This window comes from Elephas maximus, chromosome 2 (genome assembly GCF_024166365.1).
Source record: "Elephas maximus indicus isolate mEleMax1 chromosome 2, mEleMax1 primary haplotype, whole genome shotgun sequence".
Classification (NCBI taxonomy): Eukaryota; Metazoa; Chordata; class Mammalia; order Proboscidea; family Elephantidae; genus Elephas; species Elephas maximus.
This window is the reverse complement of record NC_064820.1, coordinates 77,036,153-77,060,234: the sequence shown is the minus strand read 5'-3', so window position 1 is coordinate 77,060,234 and position 24,082 is coordinate 77,036,153. Positions and strand designations below refer to the sequence as shown.

The 24,082-nt window shown below is 36.7% G+C and overlaps 1 protein-coding gene across 1 annotated transcript in view; it reads right to left on the bottom strand.

The window, feature by feature from the left end:
* FCHO2 (FCH and mu domain containing endocytic adaptor 2) overlaps window positions 1-24,082 on the bottom strand; it is a 148,351-nt gene that overhangs the window by 61,858 nt on the left and 62,411 nt on the right. The window contains exons 7-9 of the mRNA XM_049865445.1: window positions 16,989-17,087; window positions 16,145-16,241; window positions 1,437-1,481 (exon numbers count right to left, since the gene is read on the bottom strand). Coding sequence (XP_049721402.1) covers window positions 1,437-1,481; window positions 16,145-16,241; window positions 16,989-17,087 — 241 coding nt within the window. The remainder of the gene's footprint in view (window positions 1-1,436; window positions 1,482-16,144; window positions 16,242-16,988; window positions 17,088-24,082) is intronic.

The following is a 24,082-nucleotide window of genomic DNA, read 5'->3' as shown; positions in this document are numbered from 1 at the left end:
TCTCTCCCCTCCTCAGGGTATTTTCATAAGTGCCACTATGCCAATTTTTTTTTTTACATGTTGCTGTGAAAAAAAAAAAATTAGCATAGTGTGCTTACCAAAATACCTCGTGGGGGAGAGAACAGTTGGCAAAAAAAAAAAATAGAAGGCTCACATTATTTGGCTAAAACACGGTACCTCCAAAAATCAGCTAATGAAAACACTATGGATCACAACGGTCCAATCCACAAGTGACAGTGGGGATGGCACAGGACCAGTCAGCATTTCGTCCCATTGTGCATGGCTTTGCCATGAGTGAGGGGCCAACTCGAGGCAGGTAACAACAACAGCAATACAACTAGTAAATAACACAACTAAGATAAGAATTCAGGTGTCCCTGGTGGCATAGTTGTTAAGAGCTACGGCTGCTTACCAAAAGGTTGGCAGTTCGAACCCACCAGGCGCTCCTTGAAAACCCTATGAGGCAGTTCTACTTTGTCCTTACGGTCGCTCTGAGTCAGAATTAACTTGATTACAACGGGTTTGGGTTTTTGTTTTTTTTTCGAGGTTTTATAATAATGTACTTGCTAGCACGCAAAGCTGCCTTCCTGAGCCATATGATTGTACACAGCATGTTATGATATTTTTAAAAATAGAATATATTTTTATTCTCAGAGTAGGTATTATTTATTATGCTCATCTTACAACAAAGAAATATCAAGTGCAGAAACTTTAAAAAACTACTGCTCTCAAATAGCTAGTGACTGCAAGAAACCTAGACCCCAGGGCTCCTGAACGTTTCAATAATCAACCTACACACTATAGCAAATGATTTCTCAAAACTTTTACATGTGGCTTAGAAAAAAAAATAATAATAATAGGAGATTGCTTCCAAATTACTTATACTAGCTCACAAAGTGAGATATATAAAACATGAACAAAAATAGCAGGTATCTCTTGGGTTTCATATTATAAAAAACTACCTATTTAAACAGAAGTCAGGCTGGCTGTGGACCCTTCCTCCAAATCAAATCATCACCCATTTTAAACTCTGGTAATACCATCATTAATACATAACCTCATTAATTACTAAAACATTACTCATTGTAGAATAAACAGTATACATTAATGTGTAGTGACGAGTTTCATATGTACGATATTAGAAGGCTGAAAGATGGATGACAATGGGGAAAGCAATTTCAATGTGTATTTGAAAACAAATACGTATTATATTTAGTTTTTTAAAATATATATTCTAATATACTAATATTCCTCTGGGCAAACCTATCATGTATTTATTAAGCAAATATTAGGCCTTAAAATTACATTCAGATTTTTACATCACCCCACAGACTGACACCAATGAATTAAATAGCACCCCCTCTTTATTTGTTCAACTAACAGATGATATTAGCCAGTTGCCATGTGCACCAACACATTATAACTAGTCAACTTACCTTCAACTGCACTAGCAGGGTCACATTCTTCAAATTCAATAAGGCCTGGAAAAAAACAAATTAACAACTTCTAGTAGAAACCAAATAGTTGGTCAAAAACAAATATCAAATCAGATCCCATTACATCTTTTTACTTTCTGTGAAATATTTTCCAGTGTTATCTGACAGTCTTAATTAAAATACCAGAAATAAATTTATATTTTCACCAAAAAAAGTAATTTTTTTTAAATATCAGTAATAATTTAAGAAATTATTATTTCTTATTGTCAAATTTTACCAAAAACCCTTTATATGTGAAACCACAGAACTGGAGACACAGAGATCTAATACATAGTTTCTGCTTTCAAGAAGCCTGCAGTAAACTTGATGAGACAAAACTAGCATAAGAGGCAATTGCTGGATCCTTGGTTGTGCCCATGGAAAGGGGAGGGGGATCAAGTATTTGCTACACTACTAGAATATGAGCTTGGGACCTTGTTTGTCTTGTTAACCACTGTATCCCCAATACCTAGAATAATGCCTGGCAAATGAAGGCCTTCAATAAATATTTGCTGAACAAGGAAATGAATTAATTACATATGAACTAAGTGGCGGTGCTGGGATTACGATCCAGATCTCTCTAACTGTAACATCCATGCCTTCTCATACAGTAAGGCTCTGAAGGGCAGGTCAAGGAATTTGAAGTATACTTTGCAGGCAATGACAAGAGTTTTCATGTGAGAAAGTTATACACACATACACCTGCAAAATGGTTTTAAAGGAAAATTAATTCAGCACTGGTATGTGGGACAGATTAGAGAAAAAAGAAGAAGAAATGGAATCAGTTAGAAAACAATTAAAATCGTCTTGTCAGGACTGCTGTCATAAATCATGGTATATTTCACATATGTGAAATACCAACTTATTTAGATAGTTAAAAAAAAAAAAAAAAACCCAAATCCATTACCATCAAGTCAATTCCAACTCATGGCAACCCTACAGGACAGAGTAGAACAGCCCCATAGGGTTTCCAAGGAACAGCTGGTGGATTCAAACTACCAACCTTTTGGTTAGCAGCCAAGCTCTTAACCACAAATTACTCTCCTATTCAACTGGCATAACAAAGTTTATTAAGAAAATGTTCTGCATCCCAATTTGGTGAGCAGCGTCAGGGGTCTTAAAAGCTAGTAAGTGGCCATTTAAGATGCATCGATCTGTCACAACCTACCTGGAGCAAAGGAGAATGAAGAACACCCAAGGCATAAGGAAAATATTAGCCCAAGAGACCAAAAGGGCCACATAAACCAGAGACTCCATCAGCCTGAGACCAGAAGAATTAGATGGTGCCCAGTTACCACCAATGACCACCCTGACAAGGAATACAACAGAGAGTCCCTGATGGAGCAGGAGAAAAGGAGGGTGCAGAACTCAAATTCTAGTAAAAAGACCAGACTTAATGGTCTGACTGAGACTGGACGGACCCCAGAAAACATGGCCCCCGGACTCTCTGTTAGCCCAGAACTGATACTATTTCCGAAGCCAAATCTTCAGACAAAGATTAGACTGGACTAGAAGACATAAAATGATACTCATGAAGAGAGTGCTTCTTAGCTCAAGTAGATACATGAGGCTAAATGGGCAGCTCCTGTCTGGAGGTGAGATAAGAAGGCAAAAAGGGACAGGAGCTGGTTGAATGGACACGGGAAATCCGGGGTGGAAAGGAAGAGTGTGCTGTCACATAATAGGGAGAGCAACTACGGTCACATCATAACAATGTGTATAAAAATTTTTGTATGAGAAACGAACTGTAAACTTTCGCTTAAAGCACTAAAAAAAAAAACTCTCCTCCTATTAAAATATCCCAAAAGCTAAATACCAGACCAAATAAAAACTTATCTCCCATTAAACTATCATGTTAGCCCTGTTTTATAATATACATAAATTTACCAAAGTCCATCATTTTTATGAAATAATTTTTAATGTATTAGTGGTAACTGGTAAAACCTACTACATCAAAAAATTTTAAAATAAAACTTGAAGAAAAGAGTGAAAAAGAGGATTTCCTTGCTGGTTCTTCTGAGATGTCAGACTTAACTATAATTATGAACAAATGCATGATCGGAGTTCTCACTGATCACTCCTTCATGAAAAAAAAAACCATTAATTAACAAGAAGGATTCTTCTACAAGTAAGAGCATTTAAAAATATTAGCTAAATGCTCCTCCCTCCCCTTCCTAAGATATGTTTCTATTCAAATAGAATAAATTAACATTTAGTGACAAGCCAAATAACCAATGTAGGCATAAAAGTGAGTTGATTAAATAGACCCTAGTCAATTAATTATCAGTATCTTCCTCACCTGGGTATTCTATATATATCATATGACTAAGAAAATAAAAATATATCTACCACTTCCAAAAACAGCCTTAAAGAGTCAGAAAATGGCCCAATTAAAAATGTAAGAACTTTATTCAAGTCCACTCTGCAAATCTGGAAGCTGAGAAATCATGAAACTAAAAGTTACTGAGCTTGCTCTTAGAATCTCTTACAGGCATAGTTTAACAAAATTTACAATGAGATGAGGACAGACTGACCATCAATAAATGTAAACAGCTTAAGATATGTGCACCTGGAAGGCGATTACGAGCCCAGGACACAGAAAGGGCCACATGAACCAGCAACTACATCATCCTGAGACCAGAAGAACTAGATGGTGCCTGGCTACAACCGATGACTGCCCTGACAGGGAGCACAACAGAGAACCCCTGAGGGAGCAGGAGACCAGTGGCATGCAGACCCCAAATTTTTGTAAAAAGACCAGACTTAATGGTCTGACTGAGACTAGAAGGACCCCGGTGGTCATGGCCCCCAGACCTTCTGTTGGCCCAGGACAGGAACCATTCCCAAAGCCAACTCTTCAGACATGGATTGGACTGGACAATGGGTTGGAGAGGGATGCTGGTGAGGAGTGAGCTTCTTGGATCAGGTGGACACTTGAGACTATGTAGGCATCTCCTGACAGGAGGGGAGATGAGAGGGTGGAGGGGGTTAGAAGCTGGCGAAAAGGACACGAAAAGAGAGAGTGGAGGGAGAGAGCAGGCTGCTGTCTCATTAGGGGGAGAGTAATTGGGAGTGTGTAGCAAGGCATATATGGGTTTTTGTGTGAGAGACTGACTTGATTTGCAAACTTTCACTTAAAGCACAATAAAAAATATTAAAAAAAAGATATGTGCACCTGATAACCAGCAACTTTACTTGGTCTAAAACTTATGAAGAAAACTGTCAACAGCTTATTATGTATTATTAACTTTCCCACTTACTAATAAAGCTTGAGAAAAGACAACCTGTCAAATAAATCTGAAGAAGAGTTTACCAAAAAAGGCAACGACAAATGTGTTAAGTCAGAAATTCTCCCAGAGCACATAAACTGTGCCCAGTAACAATTTACGAAATCTCTAATACTCAGGCTATGGGCTTATTCCAGAGAGGGAAAAGAAACACAAAGACAAAAAAGAAATACCTGTGCCACATGGTGGCAAACCACCACCAAGATCTAAAACGAACTGTTTTTAAATCCATCACACAACAGTTGGTGAAATTTTCATACAATAGATTTTGGTGCAAATGGGATTGTTTACAAATATTAAAAATACAATATCTGAGAGGACTTTTTACAACATCGTTTTAGTAAAGTCTCCTTGCTTCAATATGGTAAATATAGAAAAATTAATGCTCTTTTAAGACCTTTGGATGATTTCACATACATGAAAATAATACAGGCATTGCTTAACTCTATAAAAATCAATTCCTTCAAACAGAATTCTATTATTTTTTCTCACAAAACCTTTGCCTATATTAGACATTTCTTGATTTGCTTTTCTCTTTTTTCTTTTCTTAACATCCTCTTACAATCCATTTGAAATAGGAAATGTCCAATGAAAATAAACTCTTTGAAACAAAAAATATTTTTGAAGCATAAAACGCCAAATCATTTCAAACCATAAATTATATTAAAAATTTCAAATTTAGTACCATCCATATGTAAGCTTTTCTATTAAAGACAGCAACACTAAAGTTTCTGGTATAATAAAACTAAATATGCCCTTTAAAAAATATATTAAATCATGCATGGAAAAGGTTTTATTTTTCAAATGGCATATGCTCCACATGCTACTTCACATGGCAAGGCTTTGCGTGCCTGGCTCAGAGCCAGCTGACAGCTCAGCTGGATATGAATGCACATCCTGACCCCACCGTAACATGTCACTTCTGAACTGTGTCACAAGCAGAAAGTTTATTCGGCATCTCCCCCAAATGCAGTCTACTGTCCATCGTTCTGCTGGTTAATCATGAGACAGGCTTTTTTTTTTTTGACAGTCCTAATGAATAGTTCCCTACAACTGGAATTTCAACCATTTTAACCTCAATTAATTCTGTTGTCAAAATAAATAACTGCTCTTAGAGTTAGATTTTTTACTGGGTTATAAGGGCAATTTATATAAAAGCAAGTAAGGCCATTTTGGCTCTGTCTCTTGATGCTCTTTTACACATCATCTAAAAATAACCACCACGAGTTCAATTAAAGGCAGAAGAGCAACTTCAAGAGGTCAACCAACCAATGCAAACCAACGACTTAAATATGACTCTTAAAAATTCTTAAATATGTAATGGAACTCAGTAAAAGAATAGATTTTTTAAAATAACTACTTAGTCAAAAATACTATGTAGCAAACTACTACCTATTGCTAGTTTTAATCACTGCCTAAAACATTTTGGGTGGTATTGATAGAGTGGTGAAATTTGACATATACCTTTTCATTCAGAGTTTTGTATATTGCATTGTTTTTTAATGGAAATATGTTAATACAGTTTTTTTTGTATTACTAAAAATAGCTTTGAGATTAAGAAAAAATAACTCTTGTACAGTTCAAAGAAATTCTTAAATATGATGCTTTAATCATCAGCTAGGAATAAATTATTACTACCAAACCAGCAACCTAATGGATTTATCCAAACCTAATCTGTATCAAAACTTTTAAGAAATGATACGGGTCGGGGGGGGGGGGGGAACAGACATATGTAACCTTTAATCATTGCAAATGTTTTGTGGAATAAGGTTCAGTATAAAAAATACATGAAATATTTAAATAATAGTTCAAATTGCTTTGGAGTAAATCCTAACTCTCAGGCCACCAACACGGCAAGTCTACAATTTTGTCTAATTAAAAACTGGCCTCAAAACTCAAAGAGCTGGGCTATACAAATCTAACATATTTCTGCATATTCACACCTAAAACCAAAGAGCACTTGATTCTAATTAGAGCCAAGGTTAAGTACACAAACACTCAAACACACACCCAAAACCTAATAATAAGAAAATGATAGTGAAGATAGGTGGGTGTGTATGGAAAGGGAAAATGACTCCTAACAACAGGAGTCAGTGACAGCATTTTTAAACTTGTAGTGGGCAAGTGGAATGCAGTCATAGCCACATTCCTGGGTGCCCAGGATTATGAACCAGGCAAGCTAAACATGAACAAGAGCATCAAGCTTCACTTGTGGGGATATGCAAAGGATAAGGAGATTTCAGCTCAAGTTCCCGTTTTACCACTTGCTTGTTGATTGCTGCTGTTGTTGTTAGGTGCCTTGGACTAATTACTTCCTATTTTTAAACGCTGGTTGTATTATTTATAAAAGGGGGGTGATAACAATAATACCTACCTGACAGCGTTGTTGTAAATATTAAACGAGGTAAGTAAATATTTATTTAATGCTATACAACCTCTTCTCCCCCAGAAATTCCAAACTTTCCCCCCATAGCTCATAATACATTCTAAAACACTAATAATTTACTCATGTATTATCTGTATCCCCCTTACTCTATTCCTAGACTATAAGCTCCAAGAGGGGAGGTATTAAAAAGTCTATTCTATTCAGTGATGTGTCTCTATGATATGACACAGTGCTTGGTACACAGGCAGCTCAATAAATGTTAGTTAAATGATTAAATAAAAGGGGGTTTATAACCTGTAAGAAACCATGTATATTTAGATGGTTGCTATTCCTGTTAATTATCTAATTAATTGAAGTTGCTAACTAAAAACCAAGAGTGTGATATCTTTCTGAGTGGACAGATGAATGATATTATTAAAAAATCCCAAACTTGAAGTCAAGATGCTATAGATATAAATTTGCTATTGATTTAGGAGATAATATTGAAGCCATTATTCCCCGTCCTAAAATGTGCCCCAGCTGGAGCTGGAATCACAAGGACATATTAACTGGGTCCTGAGGTATAAAGATAACAGCTAGGACAATTTTAGAAATGGTCTTTTAGGGAAACTTTCACAAAATCAAATCATAAAACACAGCACAAAAGACCCATCTACTTTCTACTCTTATTTTCTTCTGTTAGCATTTAGTGATTAGCAAGATTTGTTGGACCAGTGAAGACCCTCTAGGCTGAAACCTGTACCAATGATTGTTAAGAAGGGCGATACAAAATGTAGAATCACAGTGACTTAACAGTTTTTAGCCAATCTGTGAAAATGTGAAGCTTTCAATGGTTTTGCCCATTTATAATGTTAATATATATTGATGATTCTACAACATTCCTTGCGCTCGGGCAGATGTGGCTGTGGCAACATACTTGTCCATTTTCCCACTTCTGCTTACTCTGTAATAATATCCCTTGGACTCAGGCAGACATGACTCTGACAGCATGCTTGTCCCTTTTCCCACTCTTTTCTATTCTGTAGTATTTCCTTGGACTCAGGCAGACATGGCTCTGGCAACATGCTTGTCCATTTCCTACTTTTGCCACTTTGAACATATGCTGAATAAAACTTTCTTTTTGCTTTGTGATGTTTTTACCCTAGAACACTATGGAAAATACCTATGCAAAAAATTTAAAACACTGATGATTACAACGATGGTCACAATGATAACAATGACTCATTAAAAAGAAGCTTTTAATTCTTGAAAGTGTTTCAAAAGAGTTTGATTACTTATTACACATACACATCATCATCTTGCCTTGTGCACAGTGATGAATACAGCATTTGTTTTGGTCTTTCTACTACTACAAAAGTAGAAGCAAATTTAGGCCTGGCCAACTACAAACTAGATAAAATTTATCTGTAATGATCTCCACGCTATACCTTCCTTTCCATGCCATCCTTACTTATTACGGCATTCTTCTCTTGCTTGTGCCCTCACACTTCCCCAGCACCTTACTGGACTTGAGCTGTCCTCCAGCAAACCAAACCTGAGTTCCAGTCTTACCTTTTCTTCCCAACCCTATATCAAAGCTTGCTGTATGTCCCTGCTTACGAGAACTATGCCAATTCACACCAAGTAATTAAAAGTTGATGGACTTTATTATCATCCTCCTCAGGGATATTTTTCCCCCAACTTTGTACTTTGAATTATTTTATACCTACAGAAAAGTCAGAAGAACAATACAATGAATATCCCTATACTCTTCACCCAGGTACATCAAATGTTGATATTCTGCCACATTTGCTTTCGCTCTCCACATACATTTTCATTTTTCTCTTGCTAAACCATATGAAAGTAAGTTGCAGAAATCAATGACACTTCACTGCAGGAGTATGTATTTTAATAAAAAAAAATTGTAGAAATAATTCCCTCAATCCGGTGGTTCCAAACCCCAATTGATCATCAGAATTTCCTACTGCAAAAAAACCAAACCCACTGTCATCAAGTCCGTTTGGACTCTTAGTGACCCCAGGTGACAGAGTAGAGCTCCCCCAAGCATGAAAATCACCTGGAAGGCTTGTTAAAACACAGATTTCTAGGCCCCACCCCCGCAGAGTGTCCTACTCCAAAAGTCTAGGGTAGGGCCCACATATCTGCAAATACCCAGATGATGCTAAAGGTCCTGGAATCATACTTTGAGAACTACAATCCTAGGAGACCCCTAGCCCAACTGCCAGATGTTGAGCAAGTCTAGACAGTGCTTCTCCAATTTTACTGTACATACAAATCACCTGGGGATCTTACTAAAATAGAGATTCTGAGTCAGTGGGTCTGGGGTAGAGTTTGAGAGTCTGTATTTCTGACAAGCACCCAGAGGGTGTAAGTGCTACAGGTTCTCAACAATGGCTGCACACTAGAATCTGCTAGACAGCTTTAAAAACTAGTGGTGCCAAGGACCCACCCCTGATCTATGAAATCAGAATGTCTGAGGGTAGGGCCCAGACGGAACATTAAAAAGAAAGAAAGAAAAGAAAAATATCTCCACATGTACCCACATGTACCCAAGGCTTGAGGACCAGTGATGAGGCAGATTTAGGAACCACACTCTTAAATCAAAGGAATATGCTTTCAACGGGAATTTTAGTCACTGTGAAATTTTCCAAATTTTTGTCTAGTTTCTCCAATCACAGAATCTTAGCACTGAGGTATAATCTCCTCCTACATCCAAATTCTTCCACTGTCCCCACAATCATCAGACTGAGTCATGTTTTCATCCTCTGTGATCCCAATAAAACCTTAGTTTTATTTCTAACTATAGCACCTTTTTTTATATATAGCACTTATAGCTGCAAGTCCTCCCTGTCTCAGTTAATGACAACTCCGTCCTTCCAGTTATTGAAATCAAAATTGTTGCAGTGCTAATTTTTTTTTTACATCTTTGCTGAGGTATAACTAACATACAATAAACTTCACATATTTAAATTGTATAATTTGATGAATTTTGACATTTACATCTGTGAATCTATTGCCACAAATAACATATATAGCCATCACCTCAAAAGTTTCCCCAGGCATCTCTGTAACCCATTCCACAGATCCTAAGGCAACCACTAATCTGCCTTCTGTCACTATAAACTAGTTCACATTTTTTAGAATGTTATATAAATGGAATCATATAGTATAGCCTTTCTTATCTAGCTTCTTTCACTCAGCATAATTATTTTGAGATTCATTTATGTAGTTGCTTATATTAATAGTTCATTCCTTTTTATTGCTGAGTAGTATATTCCATTATATAGATATACCACAGTTTGCTTATCGATCCATTAATAGACATTTGCACTGTTTCCAGCTTAGGGCTATAAAGCTGTTATAAACATGCATATACAACTCTTTGAATTGGCATTATTTCCTTTTCTCTTAGGTAAATACCTAGAAGTAGAATGTCTGAATCATATGGTTGTTGTTGTTAGTTGCCATGGAGTCTAGTCCGCCTCGTGGCTACCCCATCTGTGCACAGCAGAACTGCTCCGTAGAGTTTTCAAGGCTGTGACCTTTCAGAAGCAGACTGCCAGACAGAAAGCAGATACACTGATCGCTTGCTGGGGGTGGGAGCAGCAAACAGACACAAAGGAACTTTTTAAGATGATGGAAAACGTGCTAAAACTTAAAATCAGCTGGAAGGTAGGTTGTCAAAGGCTTCCATGCCCACTTTCAGGTAAAACTCAGCCATTAAGCCACTAAATTCTTTTCTAGGGGAAAATATGTCTATCATATCAGAACTAAACTAGTTGCCACTGAGTCAGCCCCAACTCATGGTGACCTCTTGCGTGTCGGAGTAGAACTGTGCTCCGTACAGTTTTCAATGGCTGATCTTTCAAAAGTAGATCACTAGGCCTTTCTCCCAAGACACCTCTGGCTGGACTTGAACCTCCAACCTTTCAGCAGCAGAGTGTGTTAAACATTTGTACTACCCAGGGACTCCATATACTACATAAGAAACATATTCTCTAACACAGGTGGTTGGCAAACTTTTTCTGTAAAGGGCCAGACTGTAAATATTTTAGGCTTTCTGGGCTGCTTCACAGAACAGAGGTTTTCTATGTTATCTACTTTGTGAGCTCTCTTCTTTTTCTCCCCATTGGTGCTAATCTCTACTATCCTTTTCCCTAATCATCATTCCTTCTTCTTCTTTCCTACTACTTCTCTGGTCATTCCTCCCTTGTTATCTAGTAGAAAAACCAAGTAATCACAACATATCTGGTGTGGTCTGTGGGTCTCTGGCCTTTCTTAACTATTTTTAATTTTGTTTTCTATTCAGGGGATTCTGTTTCTCCGGTTTAAAAAAAAAAAAAAAAAGGAGGTGGGAGGGTGGAGAGAGTAGCCAAGAGGCGTTATTTACAGGTTTGGCATTATTCCAAATCTTGGAAGGATCTGGAAAGATGATCTCTAGATTATATGTATTTTTTAATCATCTGCTTCACCCTACCCTGGTGGCACAATGGTTTAACTGTTCAGCTGCTAACCAAAAGGTTGGGGGTTCAAACCCACCCAATGGCTCCACGGGAGAAAAATCTAGCAACCTACTTCTGTAAAGATTATATCCAAGAAAACCCTATGGGGCAGTTCTACTCTGTCAAATAGGGTCATTATGAGTCGGAATCAACTCAACGGCGCACAACAACAACATACTTTACAATAATATATCTAATGTAGAAGCTAAGCTATTCAAATATATAAACAAATAAATGAATCTCATTTAGGTAGTCTGACCACAGGAATTTCATTTTTTTCCCTCTTACTTTGTGGCTGATTGTATTTATGCTCACCTTTCTCAGGCTTTTCTATTTGTATCTTTAAACACAGTACAGGTCCTAGAAGTCTTCATATGGAAGCTATATTATCATATAATGAAAGTACATACAAGCTTTTCAACAAAATTTTTTACCTAAATATGTTACACATTAGCCTATCACCTTCTGATTTTAAGTTATTCTTTTGTTTCTTAGAAATGGAAACTTGCCGAACTTTCATGAATTATAAGTAGGATACAATAAAATTAGCAGAATAAGTGTAGAACAGGAAACATCAAAATGTATATTTTAATCTCTCTTAGCAACTGAAATATATGAGACTAGTTAGGACTACTTGGATACTGTCATTAGAACTTAAATAAAAAATCAAAATTAGAAAACACCTGTTTATTTGTGACACTTTCAGAGCACAAGTGCTTTGTTATTCAAAGCATTCACTTACAGTGACTCAAATTCAAGAGGAACCAGTCAACACTACACTTAAAAGTAATGACAAAAATGTCACTACATACAATAAAAAAAAAATTTTTTTTAGAGGAATAAAATAGCCTCAGTGAGTAGGAGAAGAAAAATTTTAATGCTCTCAAATTGGCTTACATAGGAGTATTGAAGACATTATTTTTAAAGTGAGTTGCATAAAGTTAGAGGTTATATTTTTCAACAGATAATTGACTAAAAAAAGAAAGAAGAGTATCATTTTTCAACACAAAAGAAACAGGTGAACTTTTAGGTATATAAATCTTAAAAAGAACCGAGCCTCTTGCTCTTTATTTTTAAAAAGTGTGTCTCATAGAACTTTCTATTTCAAGAAGAAAACAATCCACCAGAGGGGGCTCTTACAAAACAGGAGAAATAAAATGTTAAAAGCAATCAGTACTATATCTACACAATCGAAGGTTAGAATATACCTCATAAAACAGAATCCCTTGAGGTCATGAATTCCATGCAATCACATACAAAATTTCATGTTTGTCATTTTTCTGAGAAACACAATATTTTCATTATTTGCAATGACATAAAAAGCCAATACACGCTCTTTTTTGCTTAAGCTGGTTTACACTGGCTTTCTGACGTTTGCAAACAAAAGTCTCCACTGGACTAACCCAGCAATCACAGGTTTCAACTGGAATAGCAACTCTTAATATTGGCAGTGTCTGTCCACAGCACTGCAACGAGTGGGATTCTGGGGTCTCCTCTTGACAAAGGGTGCAACGAGTTAGCAATGATATATACGCCATGAGCAAGGAACAGAAATGGCATAGCACACACGTCACATACTCATCAGCCCTTAGCTGAGCAATGTCTTAGGAAATGACACTGATATATAAACAGAAAAGCTGTAAAAAGAGCCCAGGAAGCCAAAACAGAGTGAGAAAAGTTACATCAGGAAAGAAAGGTGAAGAGCCAATAAAAAACATCAATCAAAATAAAAACTGGCTCAATTCAGAACACTTAGTGTTCCAATTTTTCTCTGGTTTAATACTTTAAGAAAAATACTGATTCGGTTCCACATCAAGCAGATTCTCTATATGTGCAGCTTTCTTTATGCTTAAAAATACACTCTGGATCATTCCTGACTCAGGGGAAATAAAAGGTATGGTTGCAGTTCACATTTCAGCTCAAGTTTCCTGGTTCTAACGCATTTTTTAAATTGACATTTTTACTGCTATAAATGGACGTCGAGTGGACTTAGAGTTGTAAAAAATAATACAGGAGATGCCCAGTATACTTTGCCTGGCTTCCTCCAATGGTAATATTTTGCAAAAATACAACATAAAATCACAACCAAGACACTGACATTGATATAATCTATTAACCTTATTCGTATTTCCATCTAAGGCATTTTTAACCAGCCAATCAATACATCTTTGTTTTCATTCTGTAAACATCTCTAAGTGTTCTGTATAAAAATTCTTTTTGTCCCTCAACTATTTTTACTTAGGTTCCCTCCTCTCTTCACTGGCCTTTGTTTACAATTTAATCTCTTTACAAGGAGTTTTAGGGTTTCATGCTACTCTTTCCCAAGTATCTCAACATCCTCATTCTCTCTATACATCCATAGAGAGACTCTATCAGTTCTAATTTCTCAAAAAATGACCCTCTGGGTCAAGAATCCTAGAAATGAATTAATGCACAGGAGCTGAGATAAATCATTACACCTCTCAATACTTCCTTCATCTATAAAATGGAAATAACAGTAGCTCCTTGAAAGGGTTGCTAAAGGCCAAATGAGAGAGTGCCTACAAAGTACTTGACATAGTATATGGCATAAAGTAAGTGCCTGCTAAATATTAACTGTTAATTATTTAATATTCACTCACCAAGACCTTCCTAGCAGCAAATCCATCCACTACAACTTCCTTAACATCTTAACGCACTATAATATGCCCATTTGTTCATTCATTCATTCAACAATGTACTGTTTACACATAAAGACAGGTAAATCAACTGTAGAACACAAGTACACAATTATTAAATTACTAAAAGGTAGACAGCAACAATGCCAGAAAAAAAGTATAGTTAAAGTTCCACAGCACTTTTGGTGGAGGAAATAATACGTGACCTGGCTCTTTAGTTCATTCATTAGACAAACGGGAGATATGGGGCAGGAAGCAGTGGGACAGAGCATCTTCCAGAGTGAGGATGGAAACGCTGGTGGTATATAGTGGTTAAGTGCTACAGCTGCTAACCAAAACGTCGGCAGTTCAAATCCACCAGGTACTCCTTGGAAACCCTGTGGGGCAGTTCTACTCCGTCCTAAGGGTCGCTATGAGTCAGAATCAACTCGATGACAATGGGTTTGGTTTTTGGTTTTAGAGTGAGGACATAAAGACAATAAACGTACTAAGGAAAAAACGGAGGGCATGGACAGGAAACAGCAAGTAGATTGGCTGCAGTGAAGGAAGCTAGAAAAGAAATAATGGAAGCTAAAACTAAAGACTGGTCAGGGCCAGATTGTGAAAGGCTTTAAATCCAAGTCCAGAGCCTAAGTCTCATTCTGTCTATAATGAAAAGCCAAAGATGTATGAGCAGTGCAATTATATGTTCATAATTGAATATTCAAAAGATGAATGTGCTATACACGTAATATGAAGAAGAAATTTCTACTGTGCCAGCGCTAGAAACCTGCTAAAAGGCTGCTGCAATTAGTCAAGCAGGTAGAGAAGAGTGGAGAGTAGATCTAAAGGGATAAATACTAGCACAAATGAGTAGGATCTGAAAATTAATGAAATGTGGGGAAGAAGGAATTGAAGATGATTTAGGCTTTAAGCCTCAGTCTGTGAATCGAAATGAATAAAAATGGATTCCATATTTCACAAATCACCTATTATTTTCCTAAATTCCATACTGTCTTTTAATCTCTTTATTGGACCGAATATATTTTTACCCGTAGAGTAAGATAATTGTCTTGCAAGTACATGATACAGTAACTAACGAACACATTCCAGAAATGTAGAAGACTGCGGGTATGCTGAGCAGGGCGGGACAGGGCGGGGGGGTGGAGAGGTTATCATCATATTTGATATATCTTAACATGTTTATTAAAAGTAGAATTCAGGATTCCTGTACTAATTTGTTCATAAAAATGGGAACCATAATTCCTGTATTCATTTGTTCACCGGTGTACCCCCATTGTCTCAAACAGTGTTTGGTATACTGTTCCAGTCTAACAGGTATACTGTTAGCACTCAATAAATACAGTTGTTGAATACATATATAAATTAGACAAAAAAATAAATTACTATATTTTAAGAAATGTTCTATGTTGGCCTCAGTGCTCTGAGGGTTCGGTATTCTCTTCCAATCTTTCATTTATTAAAATGAGCTTCTGTTGCTAACTCTACTTACAAAAATCTAAATAAACTATAATAGAATAGTAAAGGCTGTAATAACCATTTTAAGTAACAATGAATTATTACTACCAAAGGCAAAATCTTAATTTAACATTATCATCAAAGAAGAAGAAAATGATATCTAAGAATTCACACAGATTTTTAGGTATGAGCCAGGCTGCATTTTACAGTTTGGGAAATGTTAACTCAGTTCAGATAACGTGATACTAAAAATTACCCCCTACACATGAGAACTTAAAGGCAAACCTATCTGTTAAGAAAAAAATTTTTTTTTTTTTACTTTATATCTGTTACGAGGCAGGAAATCTGAAAATTTTTCTTGCAGAATTTATCATCTTACCAGGTCTTTCCTTCCCAGTTCCTTTTGACTCAACAAATTTTTGTATCAAACTTTCAACTGTGGTGTTAGCCATGTTGTTTATAAATTCTTCATGGACCTATTAAAATGGAATAAAGATAACCTCTTTCTTTTTTTCCACAAACACAAACAACTAAAATTCATTAGATCAAAATATGTATTTTTTGACCCAGAGGTCTTCGAGGAATTTTATTTACCCAACATGTTCTGTTACCTCACTTACAGAGTTAGTAGATTTGTGGGAACCAACCATTTACTTATATTACATAACCCCTTATGATATGATGTCCCAGCCTTAGAAGTCAAGCAGTTTTCCTTTCCCATATGTCAGTGTTTGAGAGACATACTTCTCAGAATAAATAAAACTTATACAGGCAATGAAAATAGTTTTGGGCATTAATTTTAATAAGGAACAAAAGTCTTCATTTTTCTCTACTGGATTTCAATGCAGCCCAAATTGTTATCATTAAACTTCTTTTAAAGATTTTTGGAACATTTATAAGCATAAGTGCTATAACTTACTGAATTTGCTCTAAATTTAAAAACAGTAAAACCTGAAAAAAGAAATATTCAAAAACTGGTAACTTTGGAATTTTAATGTAAAGAAGACTGAGCATAGTTCATCTAAAAAATTAATTTGAATTACTACTCTAGATGGCCAAATAAAAAATTCAGCTTATTTTATATTTAACATACGTAAATACATATTCTTTATCTAAAATAATTCAGTATCATATTATAGGCTCTGGGCATATTGATAAAGATTTTTAATGAGCCATAAATGAACACAAAAATTTCACGAACCAGTTCAACATAAAACACTTACCTGACCAATCTGCAAATGAATTTCCTTTATAGCATTTGACAAGGATTCTATAATTTCCTTCATGTGAATGAGATGAGTTTCTTCAATATCCTGAAATTTCTAGGTAGAAATATAAGAGTTATACACAGGATCATACATAAATACATATATCCTGCTATTAAAAGAGTTATAGAAATCACCTCCATAGAACTAAACAAACTTAACCAGTTACCATTATTACATACTGTTTAACAATGCTTCTATGCAAATCAGTCTAGTAGAAATATCAAAATATAGTGCTGACAAAAATTAACTTTGTTATGGCATTTCTCAGGCAAATAGGAACTTTCTTGGAGTTTGAAGATACCACAGTGATAAAATCTATTATCATGATGAGAAAATGAGAATGAGGCCCAGCAGAGGACAGTATCACATAAGTCAAGAAAGAAGTGTTTCAAAAACTGAAAAACAATTCGTTGGTACATTAAAGTCTACAGTTTACTTCTGAAGACTTTACAATCTAGCTCATGGATTCAAAAAATTTCTTTCTAATCCTTAAAATGTTAATACATAATCTCCAAAAGAGGCAGTCCACGATCAAAGAAATTTGGGAAAGCCTGTACCACACTGATCAAGAAAATCTGGGAAATCCTGTACACTAAAACTCAGCAAATCTCAACCCAAAGCGGGTATGGATCAGAAAAACAAAACACGTACAGCCTCCATTACTACAGTATTCTTATGCAGTTTAACATACACACGTTACAGGCTTTTTGGCCAACCATGCAACCCCCTCACACATCATTTTCCTAGGCATTCTGTGCACATTTTATGTGTGAGCATGTTATTTACGTGTGCACATTACTTGCAAAAATATGGTACTTGGGGAGTGGGGTGGAAGTAGGTAAGAATGTTGTTTAGAAAAAATTCCCAGGTTATTGTGATATTCCCCAGGGAGAAAACCACTGTTAGCCTTGGGTTCACAATAAACATATTAAAAAGCTCTGAGAAATATGAAATAATCTTGTTTTACATTGCTTAACCCAGTGTTTTCCAAATTTCCTTGACCATACAACTCTCCTTTTCTTCCTCCCTGAACATCTACTAATACCTCATAGAACAATAATATTCCTCAAAACAAGGTTTGGAAATACTAAACTAGCCCACTTTCTACCACACAAACCTGATTACCCAATTTTTTGACAAATTACAGCAATTTAAAGGAATGGGCCTAAACGCCTTGTTTTTCTCTGGCTCGTTTATCAAATTAAATTCCCTCACTCTAAATTTAATGTCCAAATCTCTTCATCACTGAGTTACATGAACAGAAATCATGAAGCCAAATGATCAAATTCGTATTCGTACAAATGACAGGATCTTTAAAAAAAAATCTAAAATGGTGAAATTATAGTTTGGGCAGTAATGCAACAACAGTTTGAAAACTTACAACAACTTTATTCACTAGGAAGAACAGAGTTAAAATAGAGGGCTTATCACAAATTAATTCTGACCAAGTCAATAAGAATACTAATTATTTCGAAAGCCTGAATTATTCTCAAGAACTGAGGAATATTAAGCAGAAGCATGATTCTACTCTAAATTCACATTATAAGTAATGCCTCTCAGCTTAAATTACAGCAATTTAATAAAACAATATATTTTCCCATTGATAATCAGTTAACCAGAGCCAATCAATCCCAACTCATGGCGAGCCCTTGGCTGCTGAGTAGAACTGCACTCCATATAATTTCCCAAAGTTTTACATTAGTTAAAATTTTTAAAAAGGCTCTCTAATTCTAAAATTCCTTAATCTGAGGGTGTTGCTGCTAGTAAATCTCAACATTTCCATAAACTAGCCATTTCATTGTTTTAAAATCTCCAGACTGTTTTTTTTTATTTCCAAATGTCCCATTAACTAATAGTGATAAAAAGCATGAGCATAAAGTCACATATTTTAATCATTCTTATTCCCAACCTAAATGAAATAAACTTAAATCACAAATACTCCATGTAAATTCTAACCTCTTTCACCTCAGGGACCCAATTTCTTTTCCCACTAGTAAATACAGGTCCAAAACCAAAAACCAAACCCAGTGCAGTCGAGTCGATTCAAACTCACAGCGACCCTATAAGACAGAGTAGAACTGCCCCATAGGGTTTCCAAGGAGCGCCTGGAGGATTCGAACTGCCGACCCTTTGGTTAGCAGCTGTAGCACTTAACCACTATGCCACCAGGGTTTTCAAAATATAGGTCCAGCCACCCAAATTAGGTTCTCACTAGACTGACAGGCTCCTGCCCCGTGGGATTAGGTCAACCTGCCCGGCCTGGAACAAAAGGAAAGGGGAGAAGTAAAAGGATTCTTCTCACCTCTAAATCCAAATGAAAGTCTACTCTCTATTCAGAAACAATAGTTAACCCATCTGCTGTGTATGTGTGTGTGTGTGTTGTGTGTGTCAGAGAAAAGGAGAGAGAACAAAAAAGAGAAAAAATAAGCATACATTATCAAGATATACCATTACCATCATCTCTGTTTAAAAACAACATGGTCACACATCTGCTCAAATAAATGTTCCCATCCTGAAAACAGCAGGATGAACAAGTTAAAATGCCATTTTGGAAAAAAAAAAAAAAAGTAATGAAGCAGAAAGGTATTAGGAGAGGGAAAGATGGGGGCTGACAATTCTTTAATACTTTTATAAAGTAACAGAAACAAAAAAAACCCAACTCTAACAAATTCTAATTCCTGTTTTGCTTTTTTTTTCAAGTTAAGTAACTGAAAGGCAAGCATTTTCATTGATAGTAACTGATCATTTTAATGCTGAAATCAATAAATCATTAAGTTGTCTTATAAATGCGTGTTCCTAATAATTTAAAAAGCACTTGCTCAAGCCTACAATGACCTCAGTTGCTATAAAACCAAACCCATTGCCGTCGAGTCAATTCTGACTCATAGCGACCCTCTAAGACAGAGCAGAACTGCCCCGCAGGGTTTCCAAGGAGCACCTGGTAGATTCAAACTGCCGACCTTTAGGTTAGCAGCTGTACCACTTAACCACTATGCCACCAGGGTTTCCTCAGTTGCTATACAAATTGAAATTTTTTATCTCACTAAATATGGAGCAGCATTTAACTAACCAAACCATTATTCTTGAAACATTATCTTTCTCAGCTTCTATGACACTACTCTTCCCACTTTTCTTCCTTCTTCTCTGGATTCTCCTACTTGGTTCTCAGCATCTGTTTCTCTACCAAACTCTCAATGACGAGCCCCTAAAAGCTTGGTCCTGGGCCCTTTCTTCTCCACACTCTATGCAAAGGTGATCTCATCACAGCTGTATGTGCTGACAACACCCTATTTATACAGGCTCATAAATAATCCTTTATATAGCTGTGCTTTGAAATTAATTTTGCGGGGATTTTCTTAATAAACACAACATGGTGTCATTACTATATATTTCCTACCACTAGCAGAATCTACAGTGACACCTGTTGATCAAACACATTAATATTTCTAAAACATGTATGTGTGCATCTGTATGTATGTACATATGTATATGTGTGTATATACGTATGTGTGTGCATATATGCATAAATGTGTGTGCACACATATACATCGTGTGTGTGTGTGTGTGTGTGTGTGTGTGTATTCCCAGACTAAATGGGATAAATAAAAACTATAAATAGCCTCACATCAGTTCAGGTAAAGTTTTGCTGCCAAATTAGTTACAGAATAAAAAAATTAAAAAAAAAACCTTTTGGTTTTCAGAGGTTCTAGGATTCAGAATCGTGGGTAAGGGACTGTGGACATGTATCTCCAGCTAACATTACTTCCAGTAGAAGCTGCCCATTTGATGGCTCCACTTAGGTATCTCAAGGCATCTCAAAATTAACATGTTCAAAATTGAACATGTGACTCCCTCCGGACCCCTCAAACTAAACTGGTTCTTTATCTAGTCTTTCCCTCACCTCTGCCTACATAGGCTTACAAACCAGAATCCTTCCAAATGCATTCACGTCTCTTTATCTCCAAGGATACCACACTGGCCCATATCATTTCTCACCTGACTACTATCTACCATAAACTAGATTCTTGATTCTCCTTTGGCTTCACTATAATCTACTCTTCACATAACTGCCAGAATTAAATTTCTAAAATGCAGATCAGGTCACGTCACATTCCTACCTAAAACTTCAGTACCTTCCCACTGCTCTTAGAAGAAACCTAAATCCTTACTGAAGCCTATAAAGCTCTAGTCATTGCCTACCTCTCAATCTCATTTCTCACTACCATTTCCCCTTGCTCAGATTTAGTAGCATTTTTTAACTTTCTAGAATGTGATGGCTCTTTTATACCTCTGTGTCTTCATGTCCATGGTCCCCAATAGCTGGGACTCTCTTGCTCTGTTAGTCTCTTACTCATTCTTCGTGTCTGAGTTTTAAATCTCATTTTTCCAGAAAGGCCCTCCCTGACTCCCTAATCCAAACTGGATCACCTCTATTATTCTATATCATAAATTTATCATAAGTGATGATTTTATATTTAAGCATGTACTTAATGTCTGCTTCCCCACCTATACTGTAAACTCCGCCTACAGAGGAGAGTTTTTTTTTAATTTACATACATACTATATATACTCAGCATCTAGCAGAGTGCCTAAGCATGGTAGGTAAAGATAGATGGATGCATGCGTGCACACTAGCATGCAAGCCTTCTTATTTGCAAAGTCAGATTCATGAAGTCCTTCCTACATTCAGTATATACTGAGTGCCTACCATGAGCTAGGAACTGTTTTATGCACTTAGGAGATTGCAGTAAACAAAACAACCAGAAATCCCTGCCCTCACATAACTTACATTTTAGTGGGGAAAGACAAACAATAAAAAACCATGGGTAGAAGAGTCAGTGTATGCTTTACCCCCAGTGTCTAGACCCTCAGATATGATGACTAAGAATGTCCCAAATAAAGGTTCTGCCACCATCCTCAGTACCAGAGTGAAGATACTGTGGAGCAGAGCTAGAGCTGACCCATGATAAACACACAGCAAAAGCAAGAAATAAATCCTTGATGTCATAAGCCACAAAAACTTTCAGGAGTTCTTTGTCACCTCAGTATACTAGTCTATCCTGACTGATGGAGTAAATAAAATGCAGGGTATATTAAGATGTAAGTGCTAAGGAGGAAAAAAAAAGGTAAGAAAAGAAGAAAGTCGAGGTAGGGGTTTTTGGTATGATCCATAAGAGACACACATCTTAAACCCAGGCCTTTAATTAAGGCTTAACAACATCAAATTAACTATAATTACCCCAGGCTTATGAGTTTTACTGCATCATTTCCAGTTCTAGTCTAAAGCAAAAGTCAATTTTAAAGCCCACACATAAGGCTAACAGTCAGCATTTGTCTTCACATCTTCCAATATCCTCATTTTTCCCAGTTATCTTTTTTTTAATTTTTATGTGCTTTAAGTCAAAGTTTACAAATCCAGTCAGTCTCTCATACAAAAGCTTATATACACCTTGCTATATATTCCTAGTTGCTCTCCCCCTGAGACAGCACATTCCTTCTCTCCACCCTCTATTTCCGAGTCCATTCGGCCAGCTTCTGTACCCCTCTGCCTTCTCATCTCCCCTCCAGACAGGAGCTGCCTACCTAGTCTCATGTGTCTACTTGATCCAAGAAGCTCGTTCCTCACCAGTATCATTTTCTATCTTATAGTCCAGTCCAATCTCTGTCTGAAGAGCTGGCTCTGGCAATGGTTCCAGTCTTGGTCTAATAGGAGGTCTGGGGACCATGACCTATGGCGTCATTCTAGTCTCAGTCAGACCATTAAATCTGGTCTTTTTACGAGAATTTAAGGTCTGCATCCCACTGCTCTCCTGCTCCCCCAGGGGAGTCTGTTCCCTGTCAGGGCAGTCACTGGTTATAGCCGGGCACCATCTAATTCTTCTGGTCTCAGGTTGATGTAGTCTCTGATTTATGTGGCCCTTTCTGTCTCATGGGCTCATAATTATCTTGTGTCTTTGGTGTTCTTCATTCTCCTTTGCTCCAGGTGGGTTGAGACCAATCGATGCATCTTAGATGGCTACTTGCTAGCGTTTAAGACCCCAGATGCTACTCTCCAAAGTGGGATGCAGAATGTTTTCTTAATAGACTTTATTATGCCAATTGAACTAGATGTCCCCTGAAACCATGGTCCCCAAACCCCCACCACTGCTATGCTGGCCTTTGAAGTGTTCAGTTTATTCAGGAAACTTCTCTGCTTTTGGTTTAGTCCAGTTGTGCTGACCTCTCCGGTATTGTTGTCTCTCCCTTCACTTAAAATAGTTCTTGTCTACTATCTAATCAGTGAATACCCCTCTCTCTCCCTCACTTCCCACTCTCGTAACCACCAAAGAATATTTTCTTCTCTGTTTAAACTATTTTCCAAGTTCTTATAATAGTGGTCTCATACAATATTTGCCCTTTTGCAACTGACTAATTTCACTCAGCATAATGCCTTCCAGATTCCTCCATGTTATGAAATGTTTCACAGATTCATCATTGTTCTTTATCGATGTGTAGCATTCCACTGTGTGAATATACTGTAATTTATTTATCCATTCATCCACTGATGAGCACCTTGGTTGCCTCCACCTTTTTGCTATTGTGAACACTGCTTCAATGAACATGGGTGTGCATATATCTGTTTGTGTAAAGGCTCTTATTTCTCTAGGATATATTCCAAAGGGAAACCCTGGTGGCGTAGTGGTTAAGTGCTACAGCTGCTAACCAAAAGGTCAGCAGTTCGAATCCACCAGGCGCTCCTTGGAAACCCTATGAGGCAGTTCTGATCTGCCCTATAGGTTGCTATGAGTCGGAATTGACACGACGGCAGCGGGTTTGGTTTTTGGTTTTATATTCCAAAGAGCTTTCCCAGTTATCTTTAAACAGCCTCTTCTGATTTACTTGAATAAATCTTTTACAACATTGTTATTTCCACATCTTGGTACTCAATCTCAACATAAGATGTATATTTTTTCAATACTATTTATTTTAAAGGCTATTAACACTGAGATTGTGCATTTTAACATTTTTAATACAATAAATTACGACAGAAAAATTCTATTAATCAGTAT